Raw genomic sequence first — 13,894 nt, 5'->3', positions numbered from 1 at the left:
GATTATATTCAACCATAATCAGCTGTAAAATTACCTTCCAAGAAACACACTAATATACCAATCTAATGTCTAACATTATTCTTCATGCTACACAGTACATAATTCATTGCTATGTAAGAAACTCTTCCTTTCGGCACAAAAACAGACTCCTGAATATATTGTAACTTTGTGCCTTGGTTTGAAATCTAGATTTTCAAAGGGAGGGAACTGAGTTACCTCTGAAGTGCCTTGATGACCACATCTATATGGTGTTTGGCTAACCAATGGACACCTCCGATTACCAGCACTGTCTTCGTGCTGTTCTCAAGGGGGACTGTTCCTGCAACAAAAGAAGGATTTAAACAAATATTATACTGAGCAACTAAAAACAGAAACTATGCCAGTGAAGGGCACAAAATACATAATGAAAGAATGAAGATTACAACTGCTAGTTATGGTTAAAGGACAACTGACACTGACTTTCATTACTAGTGAGTCTGTGAGTATTTTTAGGTAACAGCAAAACAAATGGCGCTTCACATTTGTTATTCTTGTCTTTGGTGTAACAAGCAAAAAAAAGTAACCATTAGGCTAACCCACTTTCTCTAATTATGAGAAAAAAACCCATTTTGTGGTTAAAAGCTACACCCTCATCCCACTTGTTTGAGTGAGTGAGTTTTAGTTTTATGGTGATTTTAGCAATATTCCAGCAATATCATGGTGGGGACACCACAAATGGGATTCACACATTGTATGCATGTGGGAATCGAACATGGATCTTCGATGTGATGAGCGAACGCTTTAACCACTAGGCTACCTATCCTTTGTGAAGCGAGTAAATATTGACTTATGCAGCTAGGAGGATTTAATCCAGCTAGTCATGAGCACCAGATAATCTAAACAGGAAAACTAGTGACTAACAGCATGAGCACCAATTCACACCATCAAAGAGCCAAAGCACCAACTCTATCCATCCAATCCACTTAATGAAGTAGTCGTCAATGGAGATCAGATCTATATTGTATCTTATTTTGTGATAAAATATTTTTCCAGATGACCAAGGCAGAACGAGAGAATGATCAATATTCCATGAGAGGATTTGAACCTGGACCTCATGTGTAACAAGCAAATGCTTTAACCACTGGGTGACTACATTGCAATCAGTGTACACTGAACTGCACCTACTTTTTAATAAGTCGCAAAAGAGCTTTGTCAAAAACTGGTCTGTGTTCAGTTGGCAGCCAGAACTGAGGGTAGTAGGCGAAGCTGAACGTTGTTGTGTTGTTGTTGAGGTTGTTGTAGACCTTCAAGTGATGCGTCTTGTCCCACTCCAACAACGTGTTGTTCACTCGCTCCGAGATGTAGTGCATGATGCCACGGTTGGTTGAGTCACCGATGAATAAAACCTGGATCACAACATATAGAATAAAGTTATTTGTGAATACACAATGCCTTTGAGTGAGTGATTTTAGTTTTATGCTGCTTTCAGCAATATTCCAGCAATATCACGGTGGGGGACACTAGAAATGGGCTTCATACATTGTATCCATGTGGAGAATCAAACCCGAGACTTCGGAGTGACGAGCAAACAGTTTAACCACTAGGCTACCCCACCGCTCCTCAATGCCTTTCAGAAAGTAGTCAGATGTAACATCTTATATTTGTGATTCAACTTTCTTAGTAAAGCACAGATTGTAGTACTTTTATGGGTGTAATATTAATAGTTTCGGCCATGCTGACTTGGTTGACACAGAACGCCGCCATATAGTTGGAATATTGCTGAGTGCAGAGTAAAACTCAACTCACTCACTCATGAGCAATGTCTGTTTACACTCGTCAGAGGGGAAAGAACAAGATCAAGAATGCCAGTTCTCAGAGTGGAAGCCTTGGTGGCTGAGTGGGTTAGATCGCAGACTTGCATGCTAAGGATATGGTACATGTCTCGATGTGTAGGGTCAAATTCTATATCGGACCAAACCAACAAGAGTACTTGAATTTGTACTTGAAAGTGTAACCCCAATATAACATGTAAAATCTATTTAAACACATTCATCACTACATAACTGTTTTTGAATACTGTACATTCCTTCATCACCAGTCAATACAAAATGGACAAACTGTGGTCATGGAGGAACCTTTAGTGTAAACAACAAATCTGAAGTCCAGACAAAAGTGACAGATACTGAAGATATGATTTGTTTTCACCAATACACTAAGCATCAGAATCTGTGGAAATATGGGATTTGAACCCACAAGAACTCCTGAACTAGAGACCAAGGGAAGTAACTCTGCTTTGAAAGTAACAACACCAATGACTTGACTGACTGACTGAGTTTGATTTTACACCGCTTTTAGCAATATTCCAGCAACATCACGGCGGGGGGACACCAGAAATGGGCTTCACACATTGTGCCCAAATTGAACTCGGTCATCCAGAACCATTAGGCTACCCCAATCACTTCCAATGACTTGAACTGAGGTAAATCATATACAGAGTAATCAAAACCTTCTTCATAACTTCAATATGATTTACAAATTACAGTGATGGCAAATTATATATTAATTGTAAAATGGTTTGTCCAAATTATTTAAATTATTTTATAATTTGGACAAACCCATTTATAAATGGTTTGTCCAAATTATTTTTAAATTATTATAATTTGGACAAACCATTTATACAATTATTTTGTTCATATATAATTTGCCATCACTGTAATTTGTAAATCATATTGAAGTTATGAAGAACATGTAGGTATATATTACTCTGGATATGATTTACCTCAGTTCAACTCATAGGTGTTGTGACTTGCAAAGCAGAGTTACTTCCCTTGGTCTCTAGGAGCTCAGGAGTTCTTGTGGGTTCAAATCCCATTTTTCCACAGATTCTGATGCTTAGTGTATTAGTGAAAAAAATCATATCTTCAGTTTGTGTCACTTTTGTCTAAAATATTCTAAAATAATTTTAAAAATTATAGTTTATTTTCAAAGTTATCTGTTTTTACAAAGTATACATACCTTTTTACCAGCAAAACACTGCTGCACTTTCCCTCTTGGTAACCATTTATAAGAACAAGTATCTGGTTGCCATAGCGCCTGTTTCCAATAGCAACTAGGACTATCATTGCAGTCCGTGCAGGGTACATACCACTGACCTGCAACAGAGCAACATTGGAAATCACCTGTTAGTGAAAACATATAAAAAAACATTAAAAGTCAAAGATGGGTTTTTGGTAAAATGTTGTATAAAACCCATTCAGTAAAGAACCTTGAAAATGATTCAAAACAACCTGTAAGTGGAGAGTGATAGTAATACACAAACAAGAGCCAACAACAGTAAATCTTCTGGACTCTATTCAAATGAATCTATTTATAGCTAATACCCCTGTTGAGTTTGCCTATCTGATTGATGGTTGTTTTATGCCACACTTAGCAATTTTCCAGGTAGAAGGATAGATTGCAAATACTCAAATCTGGACATAGTCACTGAGATCATAAGCATTGATCTATGTAAAATAATTTGGACATGATGACAGGCTATCAATCAAATTACAAGCCTGACTCCTCAGATGAAAAAGAAAGAAACAGAATCAGCAGCATTTACTGTTATACCAAGATCCACAGATAACAAAGAAGCACAGCAATGCCGCTATGCTACAGGTGGGTGTACCTTTCACATCCCCTTCTTGGCACTGCGGCAGCGACATCACCTTCTCCACGAACCTGGCCCAGTTCCTCTCCTGGTACATTGGCTTCAACCCACAGGATGATGTCTTGAGGAAACGCAGAGAGCAGTCCTGAAACAGATAACAATACAGTTAGTTTACGGACCCTGGAGTGAAGTAGCTCCCCATCTATTGGTGGTTTACAATTTGTTTATTTATATTTCAAAACTGATAGCTAGATCAACATTTAGAAACATCTGGTTGGATGCGCTGCAGAATTTTATCTCTGATAGATTAGGTAAGACAACAAAAGAAAACGAAATCTAATTGCTGATCTGTTTGTTATTCAATCATCTTTAATAAATGATATCTTTATTCTCTTCAAAAATGAACGGTAAATGTGGGATGATTTCAACTAAGCTGCCATCTTGTTTTATCAGATTTGATTATGATGGAACACCTGTCAATATTAGAATACACACTTGACTGTGGTTGATCCCCTACCTGTGTGAGACCACAGATTTGATTTTGTTGAGGTTGAACACCTACCTGCGTGAGGCTACAGATTTGACTTTGTGGAGGTTGAACACCTACCTGTGTGAGACCACAGATTTGATTTTGTTGAGGTTGAACACCTACCTGTGTGAGGCTACAGATTTGACTTTGTGGAGGTTGAACACCTACCTGTGTGAGGCTACACATTTGACTTTGTGGAGGTTGAACACCTACCTGTGTGAGGCTACAGATTTGACTTTGTGGAGGTTGAACACCTACCTGTGTGAGGATACACATTTGACTTTGTGGAGGTTGAACACCTACCTGTGTGAGACTACAGACTTGGTGGGGGTTGAACACCTAGAATTTTTGTGGAAGAACAACCAGAGAGTGCGATCCGTGAGATCAAAAGTGATTATGACTTGGATAGATATCGTAGATAAGTTTGTGATATTTGTTGGATTATCAAACGGATTGTTTTGGATTATCGTGCAGTGCCTAAATGAGTAAGTGATCTTGACTTCTTGACTTGACTTTAACGTAATTCTCACTATGTCAATAGTAGCTAAGATGTATCAGTATCTAGTAGACTAAGTTGTAACAACCACCAGTTTGTTTTGATGTAATAACTACAATTGTTCTGTGGAACCACGTCTCCAGCTGCATAACGATTTTGATTGAGTGATCCCACTTGCATTGTACATATTCCTGTTGCATTGTATATATATTGTACATTAACTACATTGTATCATACCTTGTCACGGTTCGCCTCCTCCTTTCGTTGCTTTCCCAGTTGTGTATATCCATCATCTATATTGTTTGCTATAAAGCGGGTTTCCATTTTTCTCATGTGATTACATATTACTATCATATTTGTCCTATATCTACCGCTTTAATAACCTATTATACCACATTTATTATTGTTATACCATTAGTATTTCGAAGATCTGCATTGCCTGAACACCCCTATCTTTCAGCTATAGCAAAGTCAGTACATAGATATCGTATACACTTTCATTAGAATGGGTAATGACATAATCCAACATAGAATTGTTATCGGACTTTTTCATGGAACCACACATCGAGCAAGCTCAAACTTTAAAACATCACGTATAAATCTACTAAATTATTTTACAAGCCTTTTCGGCTCATCATTGTGCATCTTCAGCCTAGAGTGTAAGGCGTGGATTGTATTATGTGCCCTGTGTTTTGTGACAGCATCGTTAGGTAACACCAACGAGCTGATCTTATTTCTATTGTTACTTTTGCTTTCTGGTGACATTGAGTTGAACCCTGGCCCTGTGCATGATGTAACTCAATCATTAGACAAGTCTTTACAAATATTTCACCTCAATACGAGAAGCGTGAGGCACAAGCTAGCTCACCTGAACGAATGCTTATCTGAAAACCAAATTATTTGTTTCACTGAGACGCACTTAGATAACTCTATCAGTAACACAAATATAGCATGGGATAGTTTTCACGAACCATTGCGTAAAGATAGAAATGCTTTTGGTGGAGGTGTCATGATCTCACGTTAAAAATTATTTGAGTTTTAAAAGACGCTTTGATTTGGAAAACAATAGTGATGAAACAATTTGGTTAGAAATATATTTACCTCAGAAATCGATCATGCTTTGTGCAGCTTATAGATCCCCGGGCATGGACGTGACTTTTGGGGAGAGATTAGAAAATTCAATAGAGAATTCATTTGACTTTACATCAAAATTTGTACTTGTCGGTGATCTGAATGAAGACCTTTTATCAGATAAAATTTCACGTTTAAGAGAGATCATGAACCGAAAGGCATTGTATAATGTTATTAAGGACCCTACACGCGTTAGTAGAACAAGCAGAACTTTATTAGATCCCATATTAATCAGTAACGATATTGACGTGTTTGACAGTGGCGTTATTGATTTCAGTAGTGACATAAGTGATCACAGGGGCACACTGGTTGCCATTAACACAGCTATCTCCATGTCTTTATGTTATACCAGAGATGTATGGTGTTATGATAAAGGCGGCTATGAGTTATTGAATAGACATATAAGCAATACTGATTGGAATTGTGTGATAACAAACACAACTGATATCGATGAAGCAACAGATGTATTTTATGATCATCTAGGAAGGTATATTAAGGAATGTATTCCATCTAAAAGGTAACGATTAGACCAAATGACAAACCTTGGTACAATTCGAAATAATGACGTGAATCAAGAAAAGCGTAATAGGTTGAGAAAAAGGCAAAAGAACTAATAGATGTGAGGATAACGTGGCATATCGTAAACAACGAAATAAAGTTAATAACATGAAGTGTTATGCAAAGGAACAGTATTTTTCGAACCTTGATGAATTTATATCTGAAATGAGCAGAGATAACAAAACCTCATTTTGGAAAATACTCAGAAGGCTAATCAAAGAATCAGGAACTATGAACCCTATTCCGCCATTACGATCTAATGAATCTGACGAGAGTCCAAATATATTATAGACTTTGATGAAGTGGAAGCATTAAACTCATACTTTGCGCCTATTTGTAAATTAGATGATAAAGACAAACCTCTACTCTTATTTGAAATGCGTACATCTAGTAGGCTCAATCACATTGTAGTAAATGAATGTGAAATTGCTGATATTATTAAATGCTTACATGTTAACAAAGCGAGTGGACCTGACCGTATAAGTCATAAACTATTGAAATGTATTGCAGAATCTGTCAGTAAACCATTGTGTTTTTATTCAATAAATCGTTATCTTCAGGTACCTATCCTAATAGATGGAAAGAAGCTCATGTCATGCCGCTTTATAAAAAGGAGATAAATCTAGTTGCAGTAATTACCGACCCATTTCTTTAATTAGTTGTTTAGGAAAAATCTTTGAAAGAGTTGTCATGAAGCATATGTCTAATTATTTTCTGGACAATAGATTGTTATACAAATATCAGTCATTTCAAGTAGGCCATTCTACGACTCATCAGTTAATAGAACTTCATAACAATATTTGCTCAGCTCTAGATAGGCGTGAAGACTATTGCATGGTGTTTTGTGATGTTTCAAAGGCCTTTGACAGAGTGTGGCACCGAGGATTACGGCATAAATTAATAAGCTCACGGTATAGGTGAAGAATTACTTAAATGGATAGACTGTTACATCAGTGGCAGGACTCAAAAGGTGTTTTAAATGGTTCATTATCAAATCCCAAATCTCTTGCAGCGGGGTACCCCAGGGATCAGTCCTGGGCCCCTTCTGTTTATAGTATATGTTAATGATATTGCCGATGAACTAGATTGTGCTGCACGCTTGTTCGCGGATGATACATCAATGGGATTTTCATCTATCAATCACAGGCTTATGCAAGAGACACTCAATAAGAACCTACAATATTTATCGTGCTGGGCAAAAACGTTGGCTTGTGATATACAATCCCAACAAAACAGAAGCTATACTTTTCAGTCTTTTCAATAATAATACAATTCTAAATTTAGAATTTGAAACTCAGTGTGTACGTTTGGAAAAATCTCATAAACATCTTGGAGTAACATTTTCTTCTGATTGTAAATGGAACACACATATTGATAACATTGTAAAAACAACGTCCTTGATGGTTTCATCAATGAGAAAATTAAAGTTTATGTTAAACAGAGACACTCTTAATAAGATTTATATTGTATTCATAAGACCACATCTTGAATATGCTTGTGAATTGTGGGATGGTTGTTCGGTAGATTTAACCGATAAAATTGAAAAAGTTCAGTTTGAGGCCGCCAGGATAGTTACTGGTTTACCAAAATATGCCACCAGAGATACTCTGATATATGAAACAGGTTGGCAAATGTTAAAAGAAAGAAGAAGATGTCGTAAATTGTCTTTATTCTATAATATATACAACAAAAATGCTCCATCCTACCTTTGTGATCTTATGCCGGAAACTGTTGAATCTAGGACAAATTATAATCTTAGAAACATTCGTGATCTTTCCCTGTACTATTCCCGCACAAATCTCTACAGTCAATCATATTTCCCATCATCTGCACAACTTTGGAATAATCTCCTTTATATGTTAGAGAATCAGTTTCCCTTAAAAGTTTTAAATCGCATATATAAGCTCCCGTAAGTCAAAAGCACCAAGATATTTCTCATTTGGTAATAGAAAACTCAATGTAATTCATACCCAGCTAAGATATTCAAATAGTAGATTAAATGGTGATCTATACAGGATCGGTCTCATAGAGAACCCCGAATGTAATTGTAAATTTACCTGTGAAAATTCTCAACATTATTTTATGGAATGTTCTTTTGTATTCTGTTATCAGACAGGAAATGTTTCAAAATATTAGCAGAATTTGTAACATTAAAGCACAAACAAACCTAGGCATTACTATTAAATGGCAGTGCAGATCTTCCATTATAGTGACAATATTCACATTTTTAAAGAAGTTCAAAAATATATATCAAATTCCAAAAGGTTCAGTGATCAGATATAATGTGTATGATCTAAATAATTCATGTATTCATTGTATTGTATATATCATTTTGTATATATCTTTCTATCCCTGTACATATAGTTTGTTTCACTTTTGCATGTAAGCACTGTAATTAGGAGAGGGTTTCACTAAGTTGGCATAACTTGTACCCAATCCATTCTCTTGAATAAATATGTTTAAATCAAATCAAACACCTACCTGTTTGAGACTACAGACTTGGTGGAGGTTGAACACCTACCTGTGTGAGACTACAAAGTTGGTGGAGGTTCAACACCTACCTGTGTGAGACTACAGACTTGGTGGAGGTTGAACACCTACCTGTGTGAGACTACAGACTTGGTGGAGGTTGAACACCTACCTGTGTGAGACTACAGACTTGGTGGAGGTTGAACACCTACCTGTGTGAGACTACAGACTTGGTGGAGTTTGAACACCTACCTGTGTGAGACTACAGACTTGGTGGAGGTTCAACACCTACCTGTGTGAGACTACAGACTTGACTTTGTGGAGGTTGAACACCTACCTGTGTGAGACTACAGACTTGGTGGAGGTTGAACACCAACCTGTGTGAGACTACAGACTTGGTGGAGGTTCAACACCTACCTGTGTGAGACTACAGACTTTGTGGAGGTTCAACACTTACCTGTGTGAGACTACAGACTTGACTTTGTTGAGGTTGAACACCTTCCTGTGTGAGACTACAGACTTGGTGGAGGTTGAACACCAGCCTGTGTGAGACTACAGACTTGGTGGAAGTTCAACACCTACCTGTGTGAGACTACAGACTTGACTTTGTGGAGGTTCAACACCTACCTGTGTGAGACTACAGACTTGACTTTGTGGAGGTTCAACACCTACCTGTGTGAGACTACAGACTTGGTGGAGGTTGAACACCTATCTGTTTGAGAATACAGATTTGACTTTGTGGAGGTTGAACACCTACCTGTGTGAGACTACAGACTTGGCGGAGGTTGAACACCTACCTGTGTGAGACTACAGACTTGGTGGAGTTTGAACACCTACCTGTGTGAGACTACAGATTTGACTTTGTGGAGGTTGAACACCTACCTGTGTGAGACTACAGACTTGGTGGAGTTTGAACACCTACCTGTGTGAGACTACAGACTTGGTGGAGTTTGAACACCTACCTGTGTGAGACCACAGACTTGGTGGAGTTTGAACACCTACCTGTGTTAGACTACAGATTTGACTTTGTGGAGGTTGAACACCTACCTGTGTGAGACTACAGACTTGGTGGAGTTTGAACACCTACCTGTGTGAGACCACAGACTTGGTGGAGTTTGAACACCTACCTGTGTGAGACTACAGATTTGACTTTGTGGAGGTTGAACCCCAGCCTGTGTGAGACTACAGACTTGACTTTGTGGAGGTTGAACACCAACCTGTGTGAGACTACAGACTTTGTGGAGGTTGAACACCTACCTGTGTGAGACTACAGATTTGACTTTGTGGTGGTTGAACACCAACCTGTGTGAGACTACAGACTTTGTGGAGGTTGAACACCTACCTGTGTGAGACTACAGACTTGGCGGAGGTTGAACACCAACCTGTGTGAGACTACAGACTTGGTGGAGGTTGAACACCTACCTGTGTGAGACTACAGACTTTGTTGAGTTTGAACACCTACCTGTGTGAGACTACAGACTTTGTGGAGTTTGAACACCTACCTGTGTGAGACTACAGACTTGGCGGAGGTTGAACACCTACCTGTGTGAGACTACAGACTTTGTGGAGGTTGAACACCTACCTGTGTGAGACTACAGACTTGACTTTGTGGAGGTTCAACACCTACCTGTGTGAGACTACAGACTTGGTGGGGGTTGAACCCCAACCTGTGTGAGACTACAGACTTGGTGGAGTTTGAACACCTACCTGTGTGAGACTACAGACTTGGTGGGGGTTGATCCCCTACCTGTGTGAGACTACAGACTTGGTGGAGGTTGAACACCAACCTGTGTGAGACTACAGACTTGACTTTGTGGAGGTTGAACACCTACCTGTGTGAGACTACAGACTTGGTGGAGGTTGAACACCTACCTGTGTGAGACTACAGACTTGGTGGGGTAGGCCAGGTAGGAATGAGGTCTGCTGGTAGTCTGGTCCCTGTCTCTCTATGATGAGGGTGTAGGTGTTGAGCACCCAGGTGTCAGCGTGACTCATGTCCACCACATAGATGGTGATCCGGTTCTCCCCAATACCCAGTATGACGTTCGCCTCCCTGGATGGAAGAAATCACCTGTTGATTTGCTAAATGTTCACTAATCAAAAACACATGTCTTTGTGCAAAACTTTTAGGAATAATGTAGGTAGATTGTAAAGGGTCTAAAGGGGTGTGGTTCATGATTGTGGTAAACATGAGAGATTTGCATTAGTTTAGGATTTCCTCCCAACTATTCTGACATGACATGATATAACTGCAATACTCTCCGAAGCAGCATAAAACCTAACTCATTCCCTCCCTCACTCACTCACTCACTATAAAGGCTATTGATTAAGCCCCAAAACAAAAATAATTTTTAAAAACTGGTTTATGCAGGCATAGTTATTGTCTTATGAAGACCAATGTATTCTTGATCTTAAATAGAGGTGCTCAAACTATAGTTTGCAAAACTTAATCAAAATTAAAATGTAATGTTGATTGATTCAAGATTTTATTTTCAAAAACTTCTGCTTTTTATTTCGATTTTAACTTTATTTTCATGAGCTGTTCCTTTAAAACTATAAATGAATATTCTAGACTTTTATGAAAAAGACCTAAAAAAAAGAAACATCTTGACTTTTCTCATTTCTCCATTAACTGACTCTAATTAATTCATCCAAAAGTCACTTGTTATTCTGCATCTTGGATCTTGGCTAAGTAAACCAAGTGAGATTTCCTGATATCTTCTGGAACTGAAACTGTCTTCTTTTGGGAGGAAACCTCTTCATAAGAAAACAAATGTAACAACTTTCTGACATGGAAGAAATCTGCAAGAGATCAAGCAGTTGCTACTTCACTTGCAGACACAGCCATCACACTCACTCACCTGTTGTTTCCATGTTTATCCTCCAGGCGGGCCTGAGATGAGCAGCTCTTGGCAAACGCCCACACAGTGATGAGAAGCAAGTCGTACTCTACCACTGCCCGGTACTCTGACGTCAGGGGAGAGAACTCTGGCATAAGGTCTATCGAAGGCTTTGTTATGATGTTGACTAGGTATGGCATACTGGCAGGATCTGCAAAAAGGAGCAGTGAATGAGTGGTGTCCATTCTCATGTTAAGAATAAGAATAAGAATAATAATGACAGCCTGTCCAACAGACATGATGGCTTCTACTACTGTCTTTGCCATGCCTGTGGGTTTGACTCAGAGATCCATCCATGATACGACCCTGAACATGTCCAGGACGTCATGCAAAAAGATGAATTTAAACTTCTTTGGAATAGGCCCATATACAACATGAGAAGAAGTCCAGCCAACAAACCTGATCTTGTCCTTTTTGATAAAGCCAATGAATTTATTTATATCACTGAATTTTCTGTCTCTTTCGACAGCAATGTGATTCAGAAAACCCCAATTGATGTATGCATTATGCGTTTACCACTCTTGGAACCCGTCGGCACCGGTATGGAGCTACCAAGCCTTGAAGTATAACTGGATCCAAATCCACAGGGTCCTTGATACTGGATATCCTGCATTTTGAAAAGTCTATTTAATTTTGGGTTTGATGCAAAGCAAATGTATGGTTGGTACTTACCATCATTACAAGCAGCTCTGGACTGCATCTCTGTAACATACATATGGTTATCTGTTAGGGGCTGGATACTGAATAATGGGTTAAATTATAGATGCAGGTGTCTGGGGAATTTCATGCCTTTATCAACTTTGAACTGATACCAGGAATACAAACATGATCAGTATAATTTCTGCAACACCTGATTTCATCATTACATGAGTCAGTCCATTTTATCTTGCCTCACACATAAATATCATTTCTGATTGGCTGAACGCTGTTCTATTATTTTCAATGTACCCCGCTTACAAGCGAGTAACATTTTCCTATATAGCCTGCTGGGAATGCCGAACTCATTTGGTACTTCTAAGTAGTAATTCTTTATCTTGAATAACATTGAATCACATATGATGTACGGAAATTACCGATGTTTAGCGAATGCAAATCGATGGAAGGGAGATAACTCTAAATTTGTTTTTCTTGTTGTCTGGTACTCCATTCTATGATCCGATACCCGTGCTTCAAACAGTTCAAAATTACCATTGAGGTTTTCGGTAAGATAAATATGTTGTTCACTGGTTCCTCAGGGCCCATGGGTTGATGTACCCACGCTGTTTCTTTATGTTCCCCTCACCCTTCGGGCTCAGAGAACATAAACAAACATCGAGGGTACATCAGCCCATGCCCTCCTCAAGACCAGTGAACAACCTATAATGTACCATCAGGCATACATCTGTAGAGGCAAATCTAGGATTTTGAAAATATGTGTGGTTAGGTGAAACTGGGTTGCACTTATCTTTCAAGTGTTTGCTCTTGTGTGTGTGGCTACTTCTACTTGTCATGCCTAATGCCAATTTTGTAGAGTTTGCAAATTTATTTTTGAAAAATTTAGGTCATTTGGTAAAAACAATTAATCTTCCTTTTATTTTATTTTAATTTCTTCAAATGTTAAATAAGTAGAATAAAGATAACAATGCTGGGGCACTGAGTTGAGTCTTAAATTAGATTTTCAGCAGTTTATTATGGTATTTCAAAAACATTATTCACACTCATACAGTGACAGAAAAAGAAATATATATTTTTCCATTTTACTTATTTCTGTTCAACGGAATAAACCTGCTATGGATTCTTTAGTTTTTTTAGTTTTTTTCACATTTGAATCCAAGATTTTAAAAAAGTCAGTCCTTAGTATGCACATTACATGCTAAATCTTGTTTGTGGTATGCACCACAATGGTGGGATACACCTCCCTGTTCTGCATGTAGGGGTCTAGATAGGATCTTGTGATGATGTGTAATTCTTCTTACCTGTGATATCTGGACCACTAGCAGATGATTTAGAACTGTTTATACCATCAAAGTCTCTGCAAGAAACATTGTTGACATTTGAAGCACTTATTACATACTCTGTATTCAAATAGAATAAAAATCTTAAATCGCACATAGAACTACCAGTATGAACTTAAAGAGATCATTAATTTTTCAAAACATTTTCTAAAAAAAGGGGTTCAATCACATACATTTATATAATGTAAA

The 13,894-nt window shown here is 38.2% G+C and overlaps 1 protein-coding gene across 1 annotated transcript in view; it reads right to left on the bottom strand.

Annotated features, from left to right (window-relative positions):
- LOC124285288 (cadherin-like and PC-esterase domain-containing protein 1) overlaps positions 1–13,894 on the bottom strand; it is a 62,395-nt gene that overhangs the window by 2,371 nt on the left and 46,130 nt on the right. Inside the window, exons 14-22 of the mRNA XM_046721485.1 lie at positions 13,667–13,722; positions 12,384–12,413; positions 11,673–11,862; positions 10,684–10,864; positions 3,647–3,773; positions 2,995–3,131; positions 1,165–1,385; positions 580–584; positions 217–319 (exon numbers count right to left, since the gene is read on the bottom strand). Of these exons, the coding sequence (XP_046577441.1) occupies positions 217–319; positions 580–584; positions 1,165–1,385; positions 2,995–3,131; positions 3,647–3,773; positions 10,684–10,864; positions 11,673–11,862; positions 12,384–12,413; positions 13,667–13,722 (1,050 nt within the window). The remainder of the gene's footprint in view (positions 1–216; positions 320–579; positions 585–1,164; positions 1,386–2,994; positions 3,132–3,646; positions 3,774–10,683; positions 10,865–11,672; positions 11,863–12,383; positions 12,414–13,666; positions 13,723–13,894) is intronic.

The sequence above is a fragment of the Haliotis rubra genome, unplaced genomic scaffold (genome assembly GCF_003918875.1).
Source record: "Haliotis rubra isolate DU_JTF1 unplaced genomic scaffold, ASM391887v1 Scf358, whole genome shotgun sequence".
NCBI lineage: Eukaryota > Metazoa > Mollusca > Gastropoda > Lepetellida > Haliotidae > Haliotis > Haliotis rubra.
The sequence above is the reverse complement of the archived record's forward strand: the minus strand, read 5'-3'. Positions and strand labels throughout refer to the sequence as shown.